Raw genomic sequence first — 21180 nt, 5'->3', positions numbered from 1 at the left:
TCCAGGTAGCCAACCTGAAGGTAGAAGGACGATGGGGCCAGACCCAGAGGAGCTGAGGAAGCAGGAAGTCTGCTAAGTTCTATCTGAACCCAGAACAGGAGGAAAAAAGGCTGCAACCCTTCTGAGGGTTCTATCCCATTCCCTGGTGGAAGCCATAGACTAACGGGTGAACCAAGAACCCGTTAAGGGCTTGTAGTTGTGGCCCAGGAGGTTAACCCATATAGCTGGTTGGTGAGAATATCACAGTCTAAAAAAGCAAGGTGCAAGTGCTAATTGCTAATGAGAGTATGGCCAAAAGTATTGCCAAGTCGCAAATGAATTCAACAGTCTGCTGGACAATCCTGAATGAGGTGCATTACATTAGCGCAGGAGTAAGTGAGCAACTGACCAATGGGTGTTGGGGCGTGTATGATAACAGAATGTAGTAAAATACAGATGAAACACATTGACTATAGATTGGGTAGTATGCTGAATGAATTAATTGTAGGGTAGTAAGGGAGGGGGAGAAATGAGGAACTGGAGGCGGCCTATTGATTAAGGAGTTGAATGTTGAGTGCAGATTTTAAAGAATAAATAGCTTTTTTGATATGGCCTACAGAGCTCATCATATCTTCTCACCCACTTACATTGTCAAGGAGATTTCACTGCTTTAGAGTAGCATTTGCATGGTACTCTACCTTTCTGACGAGCACAGGGATGTTTGAAACTTTTATTTGACATTGATTGCAAACAGACTTTGCAGTTAATGGCCAATAAGTTTCACTGTGTGGCGCTGGCTGGTGCGTGTCTTTATTGTGCCAAATGTGAAGTCGATTTATGGTGACATGCACCATTTTTCAGAAAGCACTAGCTATTTTTCTGTCACCTGTAACCGTAGGTCGAGCAGGTAAGCTAAGTAAATCAGTCTGCCGATCTAGTGGGATGTTTTAGAATTCGCGAGGTCCGACAAGGAGAGGAAGGAAGTTCCAGTAGTACGAGCTTAGAAGGGAGAAGAAACATAGGCGTGAGAAAGCACAGGGTTGTCACGGGAAGGGAAGAGCAGGGAGTGTGCAGTGAGCATAGTATCTCGGGAATGTAATTTTGGTAAGTGTTTTGCAAGCTCATGAAGTGTTGAAATTTAAATCAACTTTGTTTTAGTAGCAAAAATATGCAAAAGACAGGTCAGTATTTCAAAGAAAACTCATTGCTTAAGATGCATGTACAAATCTGTATGGAATTAATGGAGCCATGAAACAAGTTAAAATTGTAATTTAATGAATATTCGTGCATGCCATGTATGTGTGTACAATTTAAAATTGTGTATCAGTGCGTGTTAGCCAGAAACCTGTGCAGTTCCTTTAGGGACCACTGCAAAAGATTTAGGACTACAGGTGGTTGGCAGTAAACCCAAATGGTAGCAGTCTGTACCACCCAGATTTACCTGGTAGCTGTGGCTGAGCAGTCAGACTCCTCTCAAGATGAGTTAGGCAGTATATAGAGTATACGCAATAGGTACAGAGATACAGTAGCACAAGCAAACACTGACCAGAGCTTTTGTGTAAAAGTATATCATTATTTATTTAAAGACACACTTGTAAATTACACTAACACAAAAGAGGTAAGTAAATTCAACACACAGTCACTATTATATATATACAACCCTAATGACTTATTAGACAAGTCTTAGTGAGAAACAACACTTATTTTCAGACAGAGGTGAGCGCTTAACATAAGATGGCACTCTAATAAGTTATAGAAAAAGGGAGGGAAAAGGCAAAGTTATGGAAGCATGCAATTTCAATACCTTTCAAAGAACCACAGTGAGGCAGGTTAGGCAAAGTCTACTGGAGAGCAAGGAAGACAAATGCCAGGCCCACTCTTAGAGAGAGCAAGCGAAATGTGTCCAGGATCACACATTGGGGTTATGCCCAAAAAGTCTTTGTAGATAGTTCATAAAAGATTGAGATAAAGTCAGGAAAAGTTAGTTAACGGGCCCCAGGCTAACCCAGGTTACAAAGTCGAGGATTTACTGTCACCCTGAACGATCTGTCGCAAGGGAAGCCAGGCGGGACACAGTACCTGAAAATGGGAAGAACGCTCCAGCGGGGGCAGTTGTTCCTGGCAGCGGGTGCAAGTCGGTGTTTTGTCCAGAGGAAGAGGAGGTCTCAACGTGGAGGAAAGCTGAAGGTCATTGCACTGCCAGGGAAGAAACCAGCCGCAGAGTTTCCCGGTTACAAAGTCCTACCCTTTTCTTCGCGGTAGTGGTAAACCGTGGTATTCCGGTTGCCGGGGTGCTTGGCACGGGCAAGGCGACCACGAGATGGTCCAGGAAGGTGAAAAGACGGGCAAACTGGTTATCCCCACCAGTCAAAGGAAGAAGACTCTCCGGGCTGGAGATCTCCTCTGTCGGGAAAAGTGGTGAGACGGTTCAGCAGGGCTCCATCGGTGGTGTCATCGTTGCAGGTCGGCTCGGCTTCTCCCTCCTCGGATTCTTTAGGTCCTGTGGCGACGTCTGAAGTCCCAGTCCCCAAAGCCCTGCTTTTATGCAGAAACCCCCCATTCATTCAGCCTAGCTGTCACTCAAACATGCTAAGTGGTGAGCCGCCTGGGCCAATCACACAAGAGTGCGACTTGAGTTGCTGAGGCAACTCAGTCCAGGGTGCCTAAACCTCCTCCCACACCCCCTGTGGTACCCAGACAGAACGGCACCACTTTTGGATGCTTCTGTGGAGAAGCCCGCCAAAAAGTGGAACAAAGTGCTGGACTTGGGTTGGAGTCACAGAAGCGAACACAAATGCCATTTTGGAACCAAGTTTTGGCAAAAAATACCAACCGGTGAATTTATATTAATTTAATAAACCGGTGGTATGTTCGAGACTGTATTTAAAAAAAGTGGTTGCCTCGAAAAAATGGGAAAATCCCATAGGAATATATTCGCGGTCGAATATAAAAAGTAGTATCCACTGCCACCAGCCAAAACTCAGTCGGGGGGACTGGACAGTGCCCCCTCGAACAACAGACCCCGGGGCAATCGAATTGCCCCGACCAGTACGTCCACAATATGATGGTTTGCACTGGTTCTGTTCACAATTTAAGACTAGTAAAGCCAATGGTGACTTTACATGCCCTGGGAGACAGTAGTCAGTCCCAGGGTATGGAGTCTATGTTTGGGGGTCGCTACGACATCCCTGGATTACGGCACGGAGGGTGCTGTGTAACCCCCATAGCAAAAACACATGAAGCCCTATCGGGTAAAGGACCCCATAGCCCATAAAACACATACAAAGTCAAAGGAACACCTCAAATCATGTCTAAGAGTGGGAGGAAAAGAGTCTCACTCTTAGCAGGAGAAAAAAATAAACCCCAAAAATCCAGCAAAGCTGCTGGGGGACTCACTAGGTTTGGGAAATTAGCCATTACAGAGAATTCTCCCTAACAGTGCGTATGAAACACAATACTTTAAATTTAAAGGAAAATGTCTGATATCAAAATCTTATATCAACTCTGTGCTTTAAATGCACCTTGTTTTCCAATACATACTGTTTGAGTGATCAGATGTTTTGTTACAGAAAACTTCGGCGTATCTTTAAGCAGCACAAATATAAAATAAGGTATCGCTAGGCTCTTCCCAACCAAATCATTTCCCCTAGAAGTTTAAACAATTCTTAAAGCTGTTTTGCAGCATGTCCTGGGCAGTTAAGGGAGATAGATTTGGGTTGCTTTAAACCTACCCCATGTCCCATACTAGATAGGTGCAGACTTCTTGCAAGCCAACCAGTGCATGCACTGAACCCAATCATATTTACTAAGATTCTTAATGATCCACTGAGAGGGGTGTCCGTATGATGGGTATGCCATATGAAGACTGCATATAAAAGCGGTTTACATTTTGAATTAGCAGTGTAAATTGTACCAATCTTCTGTAAAGTGGTGTGAACGTTTATTGAGGGGTGGGGTGGGGTGGGGTGGGAGTACCATCTCAAACCCAATGTTATTATATTTTCACTTTCCATCCCTCTTAGGCCACACACACTTTGCCTACTCCCTCCAACCCCCCCCCCCCCATGCTTGCATGTTTCCTTGTTTTCCTTAACGCGATTCGAATTTTCGGGAAACATGTACAGAAAGTTCAATTTGATAACATGTAGTGAAAAAAGACAGAATCCCTGTTTTACATAATCACCTCGGATTTGCCTCACTTCCGCACATTGGGAAAGGGGTGACCAGCCTCTTAATATGGATGTGCACGTTCTATTACCCACTCACACTTTATGTACCTGGCACCCACTAATTGCCCAGCCATTTGCTGCTTCCGAGTTAAGTTTCTATTTGATAAATTCCTAGCATAGCATTGCAAGTTTACAACAGATTGCATACCTCGCAGGTATATATTGGGTTGCAACCCTCGCAGGTATATATTGGGTTGCATACCTCGCAGGTATATATTGGGTTGGATACCTCGCAGGTATATATTGGGTTGCATACCTCGAAGGTATAATTTGGGTTGCATACCGTGCAGGGTTATCTTGGGTTGGATACCTCGCAGGTATATATCAGGTTGCATACCTCGCAGGTATATATCAGGTTGCATACCTCACAGGTATATATTGGGTTGCATACCTCACAGGTATATATTGGGTTGCATACCTCACAGGTATATATTGGGTTGCATACCTCGCAGGTATATATTGGGCTGCATACCTCGCAGGTATATATTGGGTTGCATACCGCGCAGGTTTATCTTGGGTTGGATACCTCGCAGGTATATATTGGGTTGCATACCTTGCATGTAAATATCCGGTTGCCTACCTCGGAGGTATGCATCAGGTTGCATACCTACCTCGCAGGTATATATCAGGTTGCATACCCCACAGGCATATATCAGGTTGAATACTTTGCAGATCTATATATGTCAGGCTGCATATCTCGCAGGTATAAATCAGGTTCCATACCTCAAAGGTACAAAGCAGGTTACATTGCCTCACAGGTATATAGCTGGTTGCATACCCTGCAGGTATATATCCGGTTGCATACCTTGCAGGTATGCATCAGGTTGCATTACTTGGCTGAAGGAGAAGCATCTCAAACATGAGTTAGATCGAACAGTTATTGCTTGAATCTTTCAGAGTTTGTGCTAGGCAGAAAACCTTACAGTCGATGTATGTATATTTTTCTTATTTTGCTGATCTCCCCCAGTTTCAGACTTAGTTTTGCTGGTGGTAGAGAGACTTCTGTGCTTCAAGTGCCTTGCATGGATCCATAAAAGACACTACAATGTTGAATACGTTACCGCCCCATCTCGGGTCAGAATCCGACTTGGGTACATTCAGGAAAACGTTAAAAACACATCTGTTCCAGCTACACCTATCCTGATGATAATGTGTGACACTGCAAACTGCTTCTTCAAGGGGATTGGGTCCTCCGACGTATTCCATATCTATGACCGGTAATCACTACAGTTGTGCTGCTTCGGAAAATTTTCTGCGTCGATGACGTCGATATGCTGTCCTCGAGGGCCTCCGTCGAGCCGACGTCACCAGATGTTAGAAGTAGGACGCACGACGCCCGTAGCCTCAGTTCCGTTTTTCCGCGAACGTGTACGCTTCGGAGATCTCAGCACGCCTCAGTTCTTCTGAGTTCTATTCTTTCGGTTCTTCGAACCTGTTTGTTTGTGAAGATTTCCATGATGTCTTCATCTTCTTCTACCCCATGGCCGGGTTTCAAGAAGTGTCGGGACTGCGGTTCCAAGATGTCGCTGACGGATCTGCACGATGCCTGCCTCTGGTGTCTCGGTGAGGACCATGCACGGATGATTGGGACGATTGCCAGTCGTTAACTTCGACGGCCTTGCGGGAGCAAGATTCTGTCGGTATGGTGGCCAAGCCCCGGAAGTTGAATTACACTGGGCTTTCGACTGACGATTCGAGGGGCGACTCTCTGCATCGTCAGCATAAGTCTGGGGGTTCTCGGTCCCGGAGTGGGTCCCGCCATTCCTCTGCCTCTTCGAGGCACTCACGGAAGCACCGTCATCAGTCCCCGTCCTCGTCCGAGGTCTCAGCCCGTCGGCGGGTTGCTTGTCCCTACAAGCATTCCACTCCTGCGGAATGGGATTAATTTCAGCAGGAGATGATGGCGATTTTTCAGTCGCAGGGCTCCGTTCCTTCCACGCCATGGAAAGACGCCGGCCGTGACCGTGCTAGAGCCACCACTCGCACGCCTTCGGGCTCGGGTGGTCGGCGCGATCATCGAGTACCTTCTAGGTCTCTATCGGACAAGGTGGATAGCTCTAGACATGCCCGCTCCAGGTCCCGGTCCTCGACGCCCTCAAGACCGTCGGAGCCTGTGAGGTCTTCGAAGAAGACATCGACGCATCGAGGGACTCTCTCGAGGCTCCGCCTCCAAGGAAGCCGTAGACGCCATCGGCGCCCAGACTGTCGAAGGACACACTCGGGGCTGTGCCCTCGAGGACTGTGTCAAAGCCGTCGGCACCACCGTCGATGCCGATTCCGTCGACTCTCAACGCCTTTCTAGGCTGTCTTGTCGGAGGTACCCCGTGGCACGGTGGAACCCCCTAGAAAGGCTCTGGCCAAGTCGAAAAATGTCTTTGTCCCATTTTCTGTGCCCCCATTCTAGCCTCTGGATTATATTTCTGAGGTGGAAGAAGGGTCTGAGGAAGGAGGTTTGGTTCCTGATGAGGTACCTGACGAGAATTTGTCTGGTCATAGCCAGATTGAAGACCTGCGTCAGTCGCTGCACGACACCAGTGGTCTGTACACCTCTCCGGAGGTTGAGTTCGGTAAGCCTGAGCCTGGCACGCACGCCGAGTCCTCGTACCAGCGCCTTATGTCGAGGGTAACAGAATACTTGGGGTGGTCTGCGCCACCAGTGGATTTTCTGCAGGATGACCTGACGGATCTCCTTTACCAAGGTCCACCAACTGACCCAGTACTGCCATTCCATATGGCATTGCAAAGAAGGGTGGTGGCGGCTTGGACTGCTCCGGAGAGTCTCCCGGCAGTGAGCAAGTCTTTGCCGAAGAAATATCGTCCAGCCAGTAGCGACCCCAGCTACTTGACTACGCACCCCACTCCGGAGAGTTTGGTGGTGCAGGCGCATACGGCCCCGGCAAAACAGGCGTCATACCCTACCATCCCTCCTGATAGGGACGACAAACGTTTTAATGGCTGGGCGAAGAAAGTGTTTTCTTCAGGGGGTATGGCTTTAAAGGTGGCCAACTCCGTGTGTGCCTTAGCACATTTCACTCACACTCTGGTATTGTCTCGTTGGCGGCTGAACATATTCCCGAAGGGGAGGAACGGGATGGCTTTCTTGCTCTTGTTCAGGATGGCAAGTATGCCATGTGTGAATCGTTCGGGTCTGGACATGGCAGATTGTGTCAGCCGTTCCATGGCGGCGAGCACCGTAATGCGCAGATTTGCGTGGTTGCAGAAGTCTGGGTTTGCTCCTGATGTACAAGTCCGGCTTCTCAACATGCCCTTTGATGGTGAACATATTTTTGGCAGCAAGGCTGACGAGAGCCTTGAGAGGTTGCAGACCTCCAAAGCTGCAGCGAAATCGTTGAGCGCTGCAGTTGGCCAACCTCTGCCTCTTCGTCCTAGGGGACAGCAATGGAGGGGAGGTTCCTTTCGATATTACTCTACCTTTGGTAGATGGAGAGGAGTTGCAAGTCAAAGGGGCCACCGTAGGAGTACCAGAGGTGGAAAGCAATGTACTCGAGGTGCCAAGGCCGCTCGGGCAGTTTCCTCTTTACCCTCAGGCAATGCCGCAGCCGCTTCAGCTCAGTCATGAGGCCATGTCCATGGTTCGCCGGTTGGGGGAAGGCTGGCGCAGCATCTTGTAGAATGGTGTGCCATTACTTCAGATGTGTGGGTTCTGGAGATCATAGCCCACGGCTACTGTATTCTTTTCCGGCAGAGGCCAGACGACAATCCACCAGGGAATCTCTCTTTGAAGAGTCCGGATCCGCTCCTTGCGCAGGAAATCAAAGCCCTGCTGGAGAAAGGCGCCATAGAACTGTTGCCTGTAGCGGAGAGGAACAAGGGATGGTATTCCCCTTATTTTTTGATTTCGAAGAAAGACTGGGGAGTGAGACCCATCATGGACTTGCGTGGTCTGAACAAGCTCCTCAGGAAGGACAAGTTCAAGATGGTTACTCTCTCTCAAGTCCTCCAGGCCCTTCAACTTCAGGACTCGTTGGTGTCTCTCGACCTCAAGGACGCTTACTTTCATGTGCCGATCCATCCCAAGCACAAGAAGTACCTGAGGTTCGCGGTTGGCGACTCGCACTTTCAGTTTCGGGTCCTGCCATTCGGATTGACCTCCGCCCGAGGGGTTTCACCAAGCTCATGGTGGCGGTGGCAGCGTATCTCAGGAAAGTGGGGATTCATGTCTACCCCTACCTTGACAATTGGTTGATCAGGGCGTGCTCTCCAGAGCAAGTCCTGGATCATCTGTCAGTCATCTGCCACTCACTTCACAAGCTGGGCTTCTCCTTCAACTTAAAGAAGTCCCACTTGATGCCAACCCAGCAGCTCCAGTACATCGGAGCAGTGCTCGACACATCCCTGGGGCAGTGTTTCCCTCCCCAGGTGAGGGCTCATCACATTCAGCAGATGGTGCATAAGTTTCAACATGCCCAGAGTCTCCCTGCGTTCGAGTTCTTGAGGTTGCTCGGCCTCATAGCATCCTGCATTCTTCTGGTGCCACAGGACAGGTTGCAGATGAGATCTCTTCAATGGGCTCTCAAGATACAGTGGTCCCAGTCCTCCGGCAGGATGTCAGACCCCGTTCAGGTGCCGCCCTCGGTCGCCCAGGACCTTCTGTGGTGGGCCATCGAAGGCAATCTGATGAAGGGGGCTCCATTTTGGCTACCCTGGCCAGAGGTGATGATCATGACGGACGCATCCTTCACGGGATGGGGAGCTCATGCCAACGAGCTGATAGTCAGCGGTCGTTGGTCTCCGTCGGAGTCCAGACTCCATATCAATCTGTTGGAGCGGAGGGCCGTCAGGCTTGACCTGAAGGCTTTTCTGTCGACTGTGCGAGGGAAGAATGTCCTGATTCTGACGGACAACACAGTGGCCATGGACTACCTCAACAAAAAGGAGGGGGGGTAGGGTCACTTCCTCTGTGCAGGGAGGCGATGCAGCTCTGGTTCTGGGCCATCCAGCAGGAAATTTTGATTTCGGCAGTTCATCTGGCCGCAGACGAAAACGAGACGGCGGACGCTCTGAGCAGGCAGAGCGCAATCTGTCACGAGTGGGAGCTGGCTCGGGAGGTTCTCCTGGAGATCTTTGCCCTTGAGGGACCCCACAAGTGGAGCTCTTTGCCTCCAGTGTCAACCAGAAGTGCGAAAGGTTCTTCTCGTGGGAATTTCCTCCAAGAGGATCCTTGGGGGACTCGTTCGTGGTGGAGTGGTCCTTCCCACTGCTGTACGCGTTTCCTCCAGTCCCCGTCATCCCGCAAGTGCTGCGGAGTTTACGGAGGTTCGGTTCCCGGATGATCCTCATTGCTCCGGCATGGGCCCGGAGAACGTGGCACCCAGACCTTCTCGACTTGTCCATCTGCCCTCCAAGTCGTCTTCCCTACCGAGACGATCTGCTCTCACGGGAGGGGGGGTCAGGTTCTCCATCCAGAGGTCAGATCCCTCAACCTTCACGCTTGGCTTCTGAAAGGTTGAGGTATAAGGATTGGGACCTCCCTGAAGATGTGATGGAGGTGTTGCTTTCGGCCAGACGGCCTGCAACAAAGTCCCTGTACCGTTGCCGTTGGAGAAAGTTCTGCGACTGGTGCAGAGTTAAGAATGTGGATCCTTTTTCATGTGACATTCCTGTGGTTGTGTCTTTTTTTCTTTCTTTAGCCCACAAGGGCCTGCAAGTGGGTACCATTAAAGGTTACCTGATGGCGCTGTCCATATTTAAGTGCTCGTCTGAGGAGTGTTCTTATTTCAAAATTCCTTTAATTTCTCTGTTTTTGAAAGGGCTCACTAACGTGTTTCCACGTCACCTTTCCAGGTGCCCGGTTGGGACTTGAACCTTGTTCTAAAATTCCTAATGGGTGCTTCATTTGAGCCTTTACATTCCCGTCCTTTGAGACTGTTAACCCTTAAAACTGTATTTTTCGTTGTGCTTACTTCCACTCGCAGAGTGAGTGAGTTGCAGGCAATTTCTGTTAAGCCACCCTTCACGGTGTTTCATAAGGACAGGGTTGTCCTTAGAGTCCGTCCTTCGTTTCTTCCGAAAGTTGTAGCCTTTACATTCCCGTCCTTTGAGACTGTTTACCCTTAAAACTGTATTTTTAGTTGTGCTTACTTCCGCTCGCAGAGTGAGTGAGTTGCAGGCAATTTCTGTTAAGCCACCCTTCACGGTGTTTCATAAGGATAGGGTTGTCCTTAGAGTCCATCCTTCGTTTCTTCCGAAAGTTGTATCGGAATTTAATTTAAGCCAGAAGGTCATTCTTCCGGCATTCTGTCCTCCTCCGCATCCTGGTAAGGACGAGGAGAGGCTCCATAGGTTGGATCCTAGGAGAGCTTTAAGTTTCTACATTTCACGCATGGCCCGGGTCAGAGTGGACGATCAGCTCTTTATTGGTTATGCTGGAAGGCGTTCGGGACAAGCTGTTACTAAGCAGACTTTGTCTAGATGGATTATTTTAGCAATTTCTGAATGTTACTGCTTGGCGGGTAAGGACCCTCCGGTAGGCTTACGGGCCCATTCTACTAGGGGTATGGCTGCCTCTACTGCCCTGCAGAGGGGTGTTCCTATTCGTAACATCTGTGAAGCAGCCACTTGGGATTTGGTCCATACTTTTGTTAGACACTACTCCCTAGATTCTATCCATGGGCAGGATATGGCCTTTGGCAAGGCGGTCCTTTACTCTGCAATTTGATTGGGCATTCTAAATTTCTATATTCTAAATTCTTTTCCCTCCTACATACGTTGGTACTGCTTTGGGAGTCTGTCATAGATATGGAATACGTCGGAGGACCCAATCCCCTCGAAGAACAAGTTACTCTCTTACCTGGTAATGTTCTTTTGAAGGGATGGTCGACGACGTATTCCATATCGCTCCCTCCCTACCTTCCCCGCTACAGAATTTCTTATGCGATTGCAGATTACGTTTCCGCAAGACTTTCTGTGGTCATACTGGCAGAAGATTGGTGCCACACGTTCTGGGAAAACACTACAACTGAGGCTAAGGGTGTTGTGCGTCCTACTTATAACATCCGGTGACGTCGGCTCGATGGAGGCCCTCGAGGACAGTGTATCGACATCATCGATGCAGGACGCAGACGCCGAAGATTTTCCAAAGTAGCACAGCTGTGGTGATTACCTGTCATAGACCCATCGAAAGAACGTTACCAGGTAAGAGAGTAACTTGTTCTTCTCTCTTCTACTGATAGCGCTTATGCCCGTGGGTTTGAGTGCTTTATAAATAAACTTTTACAATTTGAGCCAAAGTAAGATGTAGTGTTTTGGCCTGAATCCCACACATCTGTTTTTTGGGGTCCCATTTATATAGCTCAGTGGGTAAATTCTGTACAGTGCATCTATTTTGCTTCATTTAGCATATATTTGAGAAACCTCTTTTAAGCTAACCCTGCATTACATTTTGAATAGGTGCTAAGGAAAGAAGATTATGCTTGCTGGTTGAAAGGTCACTTGCAGGCGGAGGCCTCCATTGAGAATCGTGAGGATCTGCTCTTCCAGTCGGCCATCAGCCTGGAAACGAACCTGCATCTTCTAGGTAACGCAGCGCCTGCGCTTGCTTGGTATACGATGTATGTCTCGAGCAGAGCTCATTATCAAAGCTTTGATGAATAATTCACTTGTTTTTTGTTTTTTTTAAAGTACGTTAATTGGTCACGACCATGTTTCTGAAGGAGAATATAACTTCTTTCGCTTGACAGAAAAGCACTGCTGTCCTGGTTTTGATTAAATGTGCACCTGATATTGGCTGAACCAAAATACTTGATGTGTTTTCATTGCAAGCGCCTTCAACATCAGAATCCTTTAATGCTTTCTCTACTATCATTTCAGATTCTTCATTTCATGCACCTGGTTGCTTAAAAATATGGATGGTTAATGGTTAATTTAATTTCGAAGTTCATGACCAGTTTATAATGCAGATTCGGACATTTTAGAAAGATCAAGCAAATTAGCAAGCATCAATCTCCAGTGGAACATCTGTACATCGCTATTTATGAGCATTTGTTCTGCAGAATTCCACTGGAAGTGACGTTCTGTTGAAATGAACACAGGGTTTTACAACCATCTTCCGGTTTCCGCATGCTATTCTGTGTTACTCACTGTGCTGAAAGAGGCTCAGCTTCACCTCCCTGATGAAGGCCAACAAGGCAGAAAAACACGTCTGGTGTTCCTGGTGGTACTCTTGTTCAGAGGAGAATTGCCTGGCATTTCGGTGCTAGGCTGACCTTGTGGGTGGGACTAGACTGATATGCAAATGGGGGTTCTCCTCTGTGGAAGGTACAATGAGCTAACACATGGTTGTAGACTGCTTGTGAGCCGTCCCACAGATCAGATGTGACTGCATTCGTTCTCAGTAGAGTGACTCACACATTTTTGCAAATATTGCTATTGGATGTAGTTTGACTAGGATTAGGACTGCATTTGGCATATTTTGAAGTTTGATGCGAGATAATGCCAGGAACCACTGCGGTGGGGTGTCCCAGGGTGCTCTTCCTGCCACCGATCCCTAGCTGGGATTTGCAGAGGTTGGCATCATGGGGCTATACTTGACATTCCTTCAGAGTCCAAAGTGAATCTTTTAAAGGGCATATGTTTGAGGTTCCCTGTGGCAGTGAGGTTTGTAAGCTTTTGAAAACATTGCTAGAACATTCCCCTTATGTTTTCTCCCATGAGACATAGATGCATGTATGTTTGTATATCACCACCAACTCTCAGGCTAAAGTAGGCCTGCTAAATGAGGTCATGCGTATTCATAAGGGCAGGTATGGCCTAAAACCTCTATTTGTGACTGTTCACATTTTGCTTACTCTTGTTCTTGGTTTGCCCAGCTTACCAATGTCATAAGAGGTCTTTTTATTCTTCAGACATCTGATATTTTCTATAAACTTTAGATAGGAAATGGAAAACATATTTGTGATGCTTTGAAAGCCATTTTTAGTTTGGGGTATTAGCCGAAACTATTGCATTAGAGTACAGATAGGAATGAATGCATACGAGGAGGTACACGCAACCTGGAGGTGTTTGCTTATTTGCCTGCCCATTGACTGGCCCTGCTAATCTCTGTGGCCATTTCCACCTCTCCCCACCCAAAACACCTCCTCATGGGAACCCTTTGAGCTCGCTTTAATCAAGCCTTGCGATCATGCTTTACACTCAGGGTGCTTATAGTGTTTTTTCAAAGCAGTCTTCTGAGATTTAATGACTTAATTGGAGTTGTGCACCCACTACTGGTGTAATAAAAATGTCTTGCTGTGTCTGCCTTCAGCCACTCAATTTATAAGCACTCTGTGTGTCCTTTAATGAAGTCCCGTAAAAAACCAGCATTGGCAAAGCCAACAGTTTTGGCTTGTGTATAAGTATTAGGCATTTGCCAGCCAGTAGATGCCCAGGTACTTGCTCCATTTTGCACCTGCTACCATAAAAAAAAACAGTTAATATCACTATGGCTGTGTCTGGCAAGTGCCTTTCCCGTGCCTACACAAAAGCCCAAACTGTTGGCTTTGCCAATGCTTGTTACACCTGTGCCCGTCTTCATTTCCCAGGAGGCATTGCACTGCATTCCTCTTTTTTTTCATTGTCTACCGTGTCTTTGCTTTCAGTGTCTTTCCTCTCATTGTAAGTCTAGTGGATGTGTGTTTTGCATATTTGAGTTCGTTTTTAGCCCATACTTTTTTTTGGGGGGGGCGGGTGTTATTCTAAGGTGGACGGCAGTTGCAGGCATACCTATTACTAAGCTGAATTTTTGTTTTAGTAGGCTGGGTGGTTACAGTGGGGCACGACGATATGCCTCCCCTAGGTTATGAGTTTTCTTCTTCTTTTGTCCCCCCCCCCTGTGTCTTGTTCTGTCCTTGTCAGTACTCGTTGTGTTCCCTTTTGTAATCCGTTTCACTGTTTTGCTTACATCTACATGCAACCTTTCTTCCTTCACAATTCTCATTTAATCTTTTCTACCTTCTGCCATCTTTTCTCTTTCCACCCTCCCTCACCACCCACCTGCCTCGGCCTCCCACCCCCCAACCCCCACCATTTTCTTTAAACTTTACAGAAATGTTGCTGAGGTTGCCTCCCTCAAGGCTGTAATCACTACGATTTAACCAACAGTTGCTCTTTCTAATTCTTTCTTTTAAACTTGCACACTCAACCACGGCAAGCCTAGCTAGGTATCCTTACCTCATCTAACATCCCATTGTACACCACAGACGAGCCCTGGAAGAGACACCCCGGTCTCTGATTTTTATCCTCCACTCTTTTTTTACTTAATGAAAAGCACTATCAAGACATCTGTGAGTGCACGTTTTCTTATTTAATGTTCTTTTCATCAGTTTTGTGTCTGTCCCAGTACGTATGCTTCTTTTTATACCCATTCAGTCTATTCCTAGTGTATATAACATTTTTATAAAATGTAGTTCATCATTATTCGAGACATTGTATCAGCTTTAAGACCATAGTGGCTTTTGTATTGGTGAATTTTATATCATCTACATTTAGGTCTAGTAATCAATATGTTGTTAATAAAAGTCAAGTGTCTAATGTATGGTTAAAACAGTTGAGGGTAGTTTCTCTGGTAGGTGCGCTCTGGCTCTCAAAAAGATATAAGGCATATAGGAATTCTAGCCCGCAGCGCCGCCAACACAAGAAGGCTCTAACCCAGCCACCAAAAAAGTGAGTTTCTGTGTTTGGTTGGCGAGTCGCATGTGGCCATCAAAATATCTACTGTTCAGTATTAAGTAGGTTGATATCATCCACTATTAACACAGTTAGGTAATCAAATAGTAACACAATTTGTCTTGAATATGGTTTGTTAGTAATCAGAAGGCAATGTCTGCTTGCAGCCAATGCCTGCATACAGTCGAGACGTGTTTCGATCACAGGTCGTTTTCAAGGCTGATAGTTTAATCATGTATTTTTGAAAGAAAAGATCAAAATCAGCAATTCCAAAATCAAGGAAAAAGAAGTTTGCCGTTACATACCAAGTTCGGAATTTGGTGCAGGCAGAAAAAGCATGGGAAAGGAATAAGTGGGCACTGCAGCGTGTAGACGGCTCGTTACACGGCCGTGCTGCGTTCACAGAAAGCCATTTTGACCGCTGTCCTTTATTGGACCACGGGTGTTACTGACACGCATGACATTCCAAAAAAAGCTACACTGGCTACATACCGGCATAGAGACTTGCCCTGATGAAGGCGTTTGCATACTGCGAAATGCATTGGCATATTAAGTCGATACTTCTCATGTGATGTGTAGCTGCAGCCTCACTAAGATTTCATTAGTGTTGTGCTCTTATCAATAATTTTTGATAAATCATTATTCATTTCATCTTTAACTTGGACTCTTTTGGACTATCATTTTTGAAATTGGATACAAGCACTTTTGCCTATATAGAGGAATATTTTGAAGAAAGTCTTTCTAACTTCATAACCCTTTGTTCTGGGTATAACGGAGAGCGGCTGTGTGATTAAGTTGGCCATACTTAGTCTTTTCCTTCACAGAAAAATCATAGGAAACAGACAGAAAACATGGAACATAGATCAGGCATCTGATGGACAGGCAGTCCCAAATTCCTTATAATTTGGCTGCTTTTAGGTTGTCTTTACATATCTCGGCTGGTAGTGGTTCTTATCCCGCATTTGCAAAATACTTTTGACAGTTTTGTGGCCCATCTTACAAATATCCCCATTCTAGGTGCTAGTCATGCATCTGTTTTTGGTGTTACCATTAACTCCAGGAGAAATTGGTACTGGAGGTGAATTAAAGAATTGGCAGGCAGTTTCAGGTTAGCAAAGTGTTGTGTCCCCATGTAATAGCATTCAGTGTGTATACCGGTTATCGAAACACGTGTCGGCTGCAAGCAGACATTGCCATCTGACTATGGACAAACCATACTCAAGACAAACTGTGTTACTATTTGATGAATTCGTGAAATGATCTAACTGTGTTAATAATGGATGATATCAAGATACTTAATACTGTATTATAAGATGCATTCCATACTTTGAAGCAAGACTGATAGTTTACAGAAATATAATGCTGCATTACGTGCAATTTGGAGTTGAAAAACAGTGACATCAGTCACTCTCTAGAAACCGCTCTAAATACACAATTGTATTGGTTAAATATAGTTTTACCATTTTCAGTACCTATAAAAATCAGCTATGTAAACTTTCTAATGCAAAGAAATGTGTGGGTCTAGTCTGCTTCATTCTGTAAATGGCACTAAGGCCAGCCCGTAATATAAACCCACAGTGTCAAGTGGACCTCGTGCCAAAAGGAAAATGGCTGCCAGCAATGTTGGAGGACTCCAAGCAGGTGATGCTGCATTTGCCTAAGAGAGTGCACCTTGCGAACCGAGGTCATAAAGCGTTGTATACCGTAATTGTGGTGTCTGTCATAGTAACAGTGGTGTTTGACATTTTTCCAGTTGATGATTGTGCTATGCTGGCCGTGTGCGTGATACAAGCACTGAGAGAGTCAGTGTTTTATATAAGTGACACTTGGAAACTGCCAAGAGTTTGTATGGATGATCACATTGTTTATCTCTTGCATAACTACTGTGGAGCATCAGGAGGATGCGGATGCTGTGAAGACATTTGCACCATACAGTTAATTTAAACTAAAATAAGGCCTGTCTTTCCCTATGCGGTGTTCCCTACCTATTTTACTAACTAAGTTGCTTGTCCTTATGAATGTCCAAAACAATTATGTCCACATTCCAAATCTAAGCTATCTGACCCTACCACTAATATAACTAAGGTCAGGAGAAGGGCCCCCTTCTCCTGGTTGCTGTTTTTTGTTACAGGGTTTTATTTACTCTGTTGTTCCATTCAATAGTTTATTCATAAATAATCTCTGGTTATCTTCTGGATTAAGTTCTGCAGTTCTTTTAGGTGACTGTTATTTTTCCGTCCCACTTTCTTCGAGATTATCTTAGTTGTGATTCGGTTCCTTCTCCTTCTTGAAGGGCTGGAGACCCTCTTGTATATGGCTCTCCTCTTGAATATTTTGGTTGCTCAACTTCCAATTATAATCCACCTCTTCACAGCATCGTCGTACGGGTGGACTGCCCACCACGTTGCTTTGTGGTCCCACCACTACTGAACTCTCTGTTGCACTGTTTTCGGATTTCGTCTGCTCTCACATGCCGGTCTTCCATCATTTCTCGCACTGCATCGGAGATGCTCTAGTTTACGCATGCTCTGTATTCTGTGACGGCCCCAACTCCTAACGCTGGGCTCCATACAGGGTTTTTCTCCTGGTTCTCTCAACCTCTCCTTTCCGCCACTCTTTCTTGGTTCTCTTCCATCTCATCCCTTTTCAGTCTCCTCAGCACAGTCCATTGGAGAATTTGATTTAAAGGGATAGCCTCAGTTTCTTGTCGCTGATAATGTAGGTTCACTTTATCTTCACGAAAGTGATAACATTTTGATGTTACACAAGTCCATATAAGCCATCACTTGGAGGGTTCCAGGGAGGTCCTAACGGGAACGCAAATCCTTGGGGGAGTCTCTTCCAGTGTGGTCCCCTTGCCTAGACCCCTAGGGAGAGTGTTGTGGAGCATGCTCGCCTCCCTACCCTTACAGGCGGTGCTCCCCTTGGGCAGAAGGGACACATTCCCTTAATTCATCACACTATCTAAACTGAATCTACTGAAGATGAAGAATAGATGTATTTCTTTTGCATATTGTGTTGCTTGGTTTACTGCATATTTACCACCTACAATACCTCAAATGCTGACATTGGAAACTAAGAGCCAGCTATAAAGGAGAACATCCTACAGTTTGACACCGCTACCTCCCTCCAAAGAGTTGTAAAGACTACCTACAACATCCCTTCTTACATTTAGGTTTATTCTCATCTCTGTCTTCAGATGACGGAGTGGTGGATTGTGCTCCAGGACTGTGATGGAGAGGTTGGTGCAGGCATGTCCCAACATGGCTGTGAAGGCAGCTTGGATGTTTAGTCTGTAGCTATTCAGCTGCTATGCAGTAGACTCTCAGGTTTGTGGAGTGGTGAATGGATCTTGGCTCTTTTCAGCTGTTTGGGCTCTCACAGTGAGTGGAGTTTGTGTCAGACAGTACACTGGAGATGGGCTTCTGCTCTGCCACAGTTATACTTTAGGAGTCCTAAGAGTGCATACTTTGGTGACTGTTGAAAAGTGCATTTCTCATGGTGGTGGCTGTGTTCATAGTGACAGTTAGTCTTTCCTGGTAGAGGTACAAACAGTGATCTTGTTGAAATTCCATTGAAGGGATCCAGATATATTTGGCCCATTGTGGTCATTGGTGCACACCATTCCAGAAACGGTCACGCTGGCACGCAAGATGTGCTGCCATGTTGCTCTGCCCTTTCGAGGATGAGGAGAGGCTATTTAGGAAGAATATGAACTGTGGTATTAACTGTTGATCACTCTCCTAACTATATGCGTCCCACGTTATGGTTTTTTATTAGGTTTGTTGTCCAGGGAAATGCACTGCATGGGTTCGCTTTCCAGGGTCTCAGTGCAGACAGAACTCACTGTCAGATGTGTGGAACAAAAGATATTCAAGATATTAGCACACAGTCCTTGTAGTAATGTAATTTTGTGCACACATGATTAGCAACTTCCGTATCAATTGTACTCAGACTCATCTATAGTGGGCTACGTGCACAGACTTTGGGAAAAAAAGTGGAACATTTAGCACATTAGTGCAATTTGATTGTTAATAGTACCCAACATAGAAGTTCTGCGTATGCAACGTTGTTAAGCATATTTTACAGCATAGTGGATATCGGTTTGAAAAAATGAAAAAAGTCTACTTACACAAGAGTCGAACTACAAGACCACAAACCCGCTGTGGTCGATGTAAACACATGGAACAATTGACAGCCTTTTAAATGGATGCATGTGATGGGTTGGGGCAAGCTGGTCTCCACAATGCAGTTTACTCCTGGGAGCTCCCACAGGTTGCAGGCTCACTAGTTCACAGATCGTGTGAGCAGCACAGTGTGTACCACTGCAATGGTAAACTGTTGTGGGAAATGCCAAGGAAGTGGAGAAATCCTCTGCATTAAGACGGATAATTGCAGAGCTGCAGAATCCCTTAAGACCACTCTTGCATCCTTTCTCAATAACAGGAGCAGAGGTGTGTTTTAAGCAGACCGTGTTTGGGGATGCAAGTCTTTAGAACAGTGTCTAGCCATATGGTGACAGTGGGAGTCAGGATGACTGTGAGTTACTGTGTGAGTGGAAAAATGCACAGATCCAGGGTGGCATACCTAAACCACCCTTGGACAATGTCAACCCCCCCCCCCCAAGAAAGAGGCAGACTGGGAAGAGTAAATATGCTACCCAAAGCACCATTGCAGGAGCACCAGTACCTGCAGAATATCACCTAAAAAGGAGCAGCTAGGGCACAATGTTCCTCTGTATATGTGGGTTAACAGAGTCTGCTTTATAGCATAGGTAACAAAGCTGTGCAGTGAGTGATTGCACTTGGCCAAGTGGCCCTGATTTTTTATGGACATCTCAGTGTTCCAGAAGTATGCCAGGTGGTGTTATGGCCAAATGAGAATATAAACTAGGATTACCTGATATTCTTCAGCCCCTGCAAAAAGAAATAGGCCTGGTACTAGTTAACAGTCCTGAATGTAGGCAAGGGATTTGTTAACCTCCCTGGTTACAAGCAAGAGGAACTGGGCCGAGGAAATCCCCTGCACTCAAAAAAACACAAGAATCCAACAATACAACAAAAGTTTACTGTTTTATTTGAGAACTCTCGCACAGGGATCAAGCAATGGACAAAACGGCAATCTCCAATAATTTCTCGTCAATCACAGGCTCGTTGAGGCATTTACGAGGCATGGTGACGACACAAAATGATACATCACACAAAACCACAAAGGTGGAATGGGATTGGTTAATAAGGTAGACTGCATATATAACATGTAGGGTATTAATACATGGATTGATAGAACCAAATCTGGTGGCTTCTCCTGGGACAACTTCCTAAATGTTGCAACTACAAATATTTCAGGTTAGTGTACTGCAATTGGGTGGTGCAACAAAGTGTGAGCTTAACGTTAAAGGGGAACAGGGATTGGTCAACAAGGGTCTTCTCCGCCTTGGAGCTTTGAAAAGTTACCAGCCCAAGTGTAAATATTCAAGGTGGTGAAAACGGCCCAAAGGTGCTGCATGTTCCCAACAAGGTACCAACTCCGATCCTCTAGGCCTCTAGGCAGAACATTAGGCTTTGAACCTGGTATTACTTTTGTTGTTCCCATCCAACCAGCCTTCGGTTGGATGGGAACAACTGCCTCAGCCTGGCTCGAGTGAATAGGCTTCGTCTCCCGGGTTCAGATCACGTGTGTAGGGACCACAAACTTGATTTGTCCTTCTTGTATTTGAGGATTTTCAGCTCTTACATATGCAGTTGTCCTATCTCAATCTGCTAATAGGAAGCTTTCTTCCTCGGTGTCCTTGGTATGAATATGCACAGTGGCTGCACGGACAGCCTGGTCTGTGCGTGTAATGCTTATGCGAAATGTGAGCTAGAACAACATGGCGTCGGTGCGCAGCCATTTTGGACACATCTCCCATCACGGTAATAAAGCCTGTGTCTCCGCTGGCCTCGGATAATAAACAAGCATTTCAGTAGCGGAAGCAGAGCAAGGTCACATCACTACATAAATATTATTGCTGAGTGGACTTACTGTGGAGAATAGTTATTGTATTGTCCACTGAAGAATGAATACGGGGAGGGAGTTGGAGCGTCCTGTAGGTGCATAAGGGGTTCTGGAATGAATGCGAGGAGAGGGGCAGTGGGTTTTTCTACTTCTGACTGTTTATTTCCACCCTCTGTCCCTTTGACTTGTGATCTGTTCTTCGGCCGGGGGCAGACACAGCTGAGAAGGGCGGGGATATGCCCCTATAAAGGAGGGGCATTGCGTGTCAGATTTAGTTAGAATTCGGACCCCCGGGTGATGAAGTCTCACTGAG

At 46.2% G+C, this 21180-nt stretch overlaps 1 protein-coding gene across 1 annotated transcript in view; it reads left to right on the top strand.

Annotated features, from left to right (window-relative positions):
* The window catches only part of ATP10A (ATPase phospholipid transporting 10A (putative)), a 1364682-nt gene that overhangs the window by 1087790 nt on the left and 255712 nt on the right, over positions 1–21180 (top strand). Inside the window, exon 12 of the mRNA XM_069636588.1 lies at positions 11619–11745. Coding sequence (XP_069492689.1) covers positions 11619–11745 — 127 coding nt within the window. The remainder of the gene's footprint in view (positions 1–11618; positions 11746–21180) is intronic.

Source organism: Ambystoma mexicanum, chromosome 7p, assembly GCF_040938575.1.
Source record: "Ambystoma mexicanum isolate Mex_15411 chromosome 7p, UKY_AmexF1_1, whole genome shotgun sequence".
In the NCBI taxonomy this organism is placed as follows: domain Eukaryota; kingdom Metazoa; phylum Chordata; class Amphibia; order Caudata; family Ambystomatidae; genus Ambystoma; species Ambystoma mexicanum.
The sequence above is the reverse complement of the archived record's forward strand: the minus strand, read 5'-3'. Positions and strand labels throughout refer to the sequence as shown.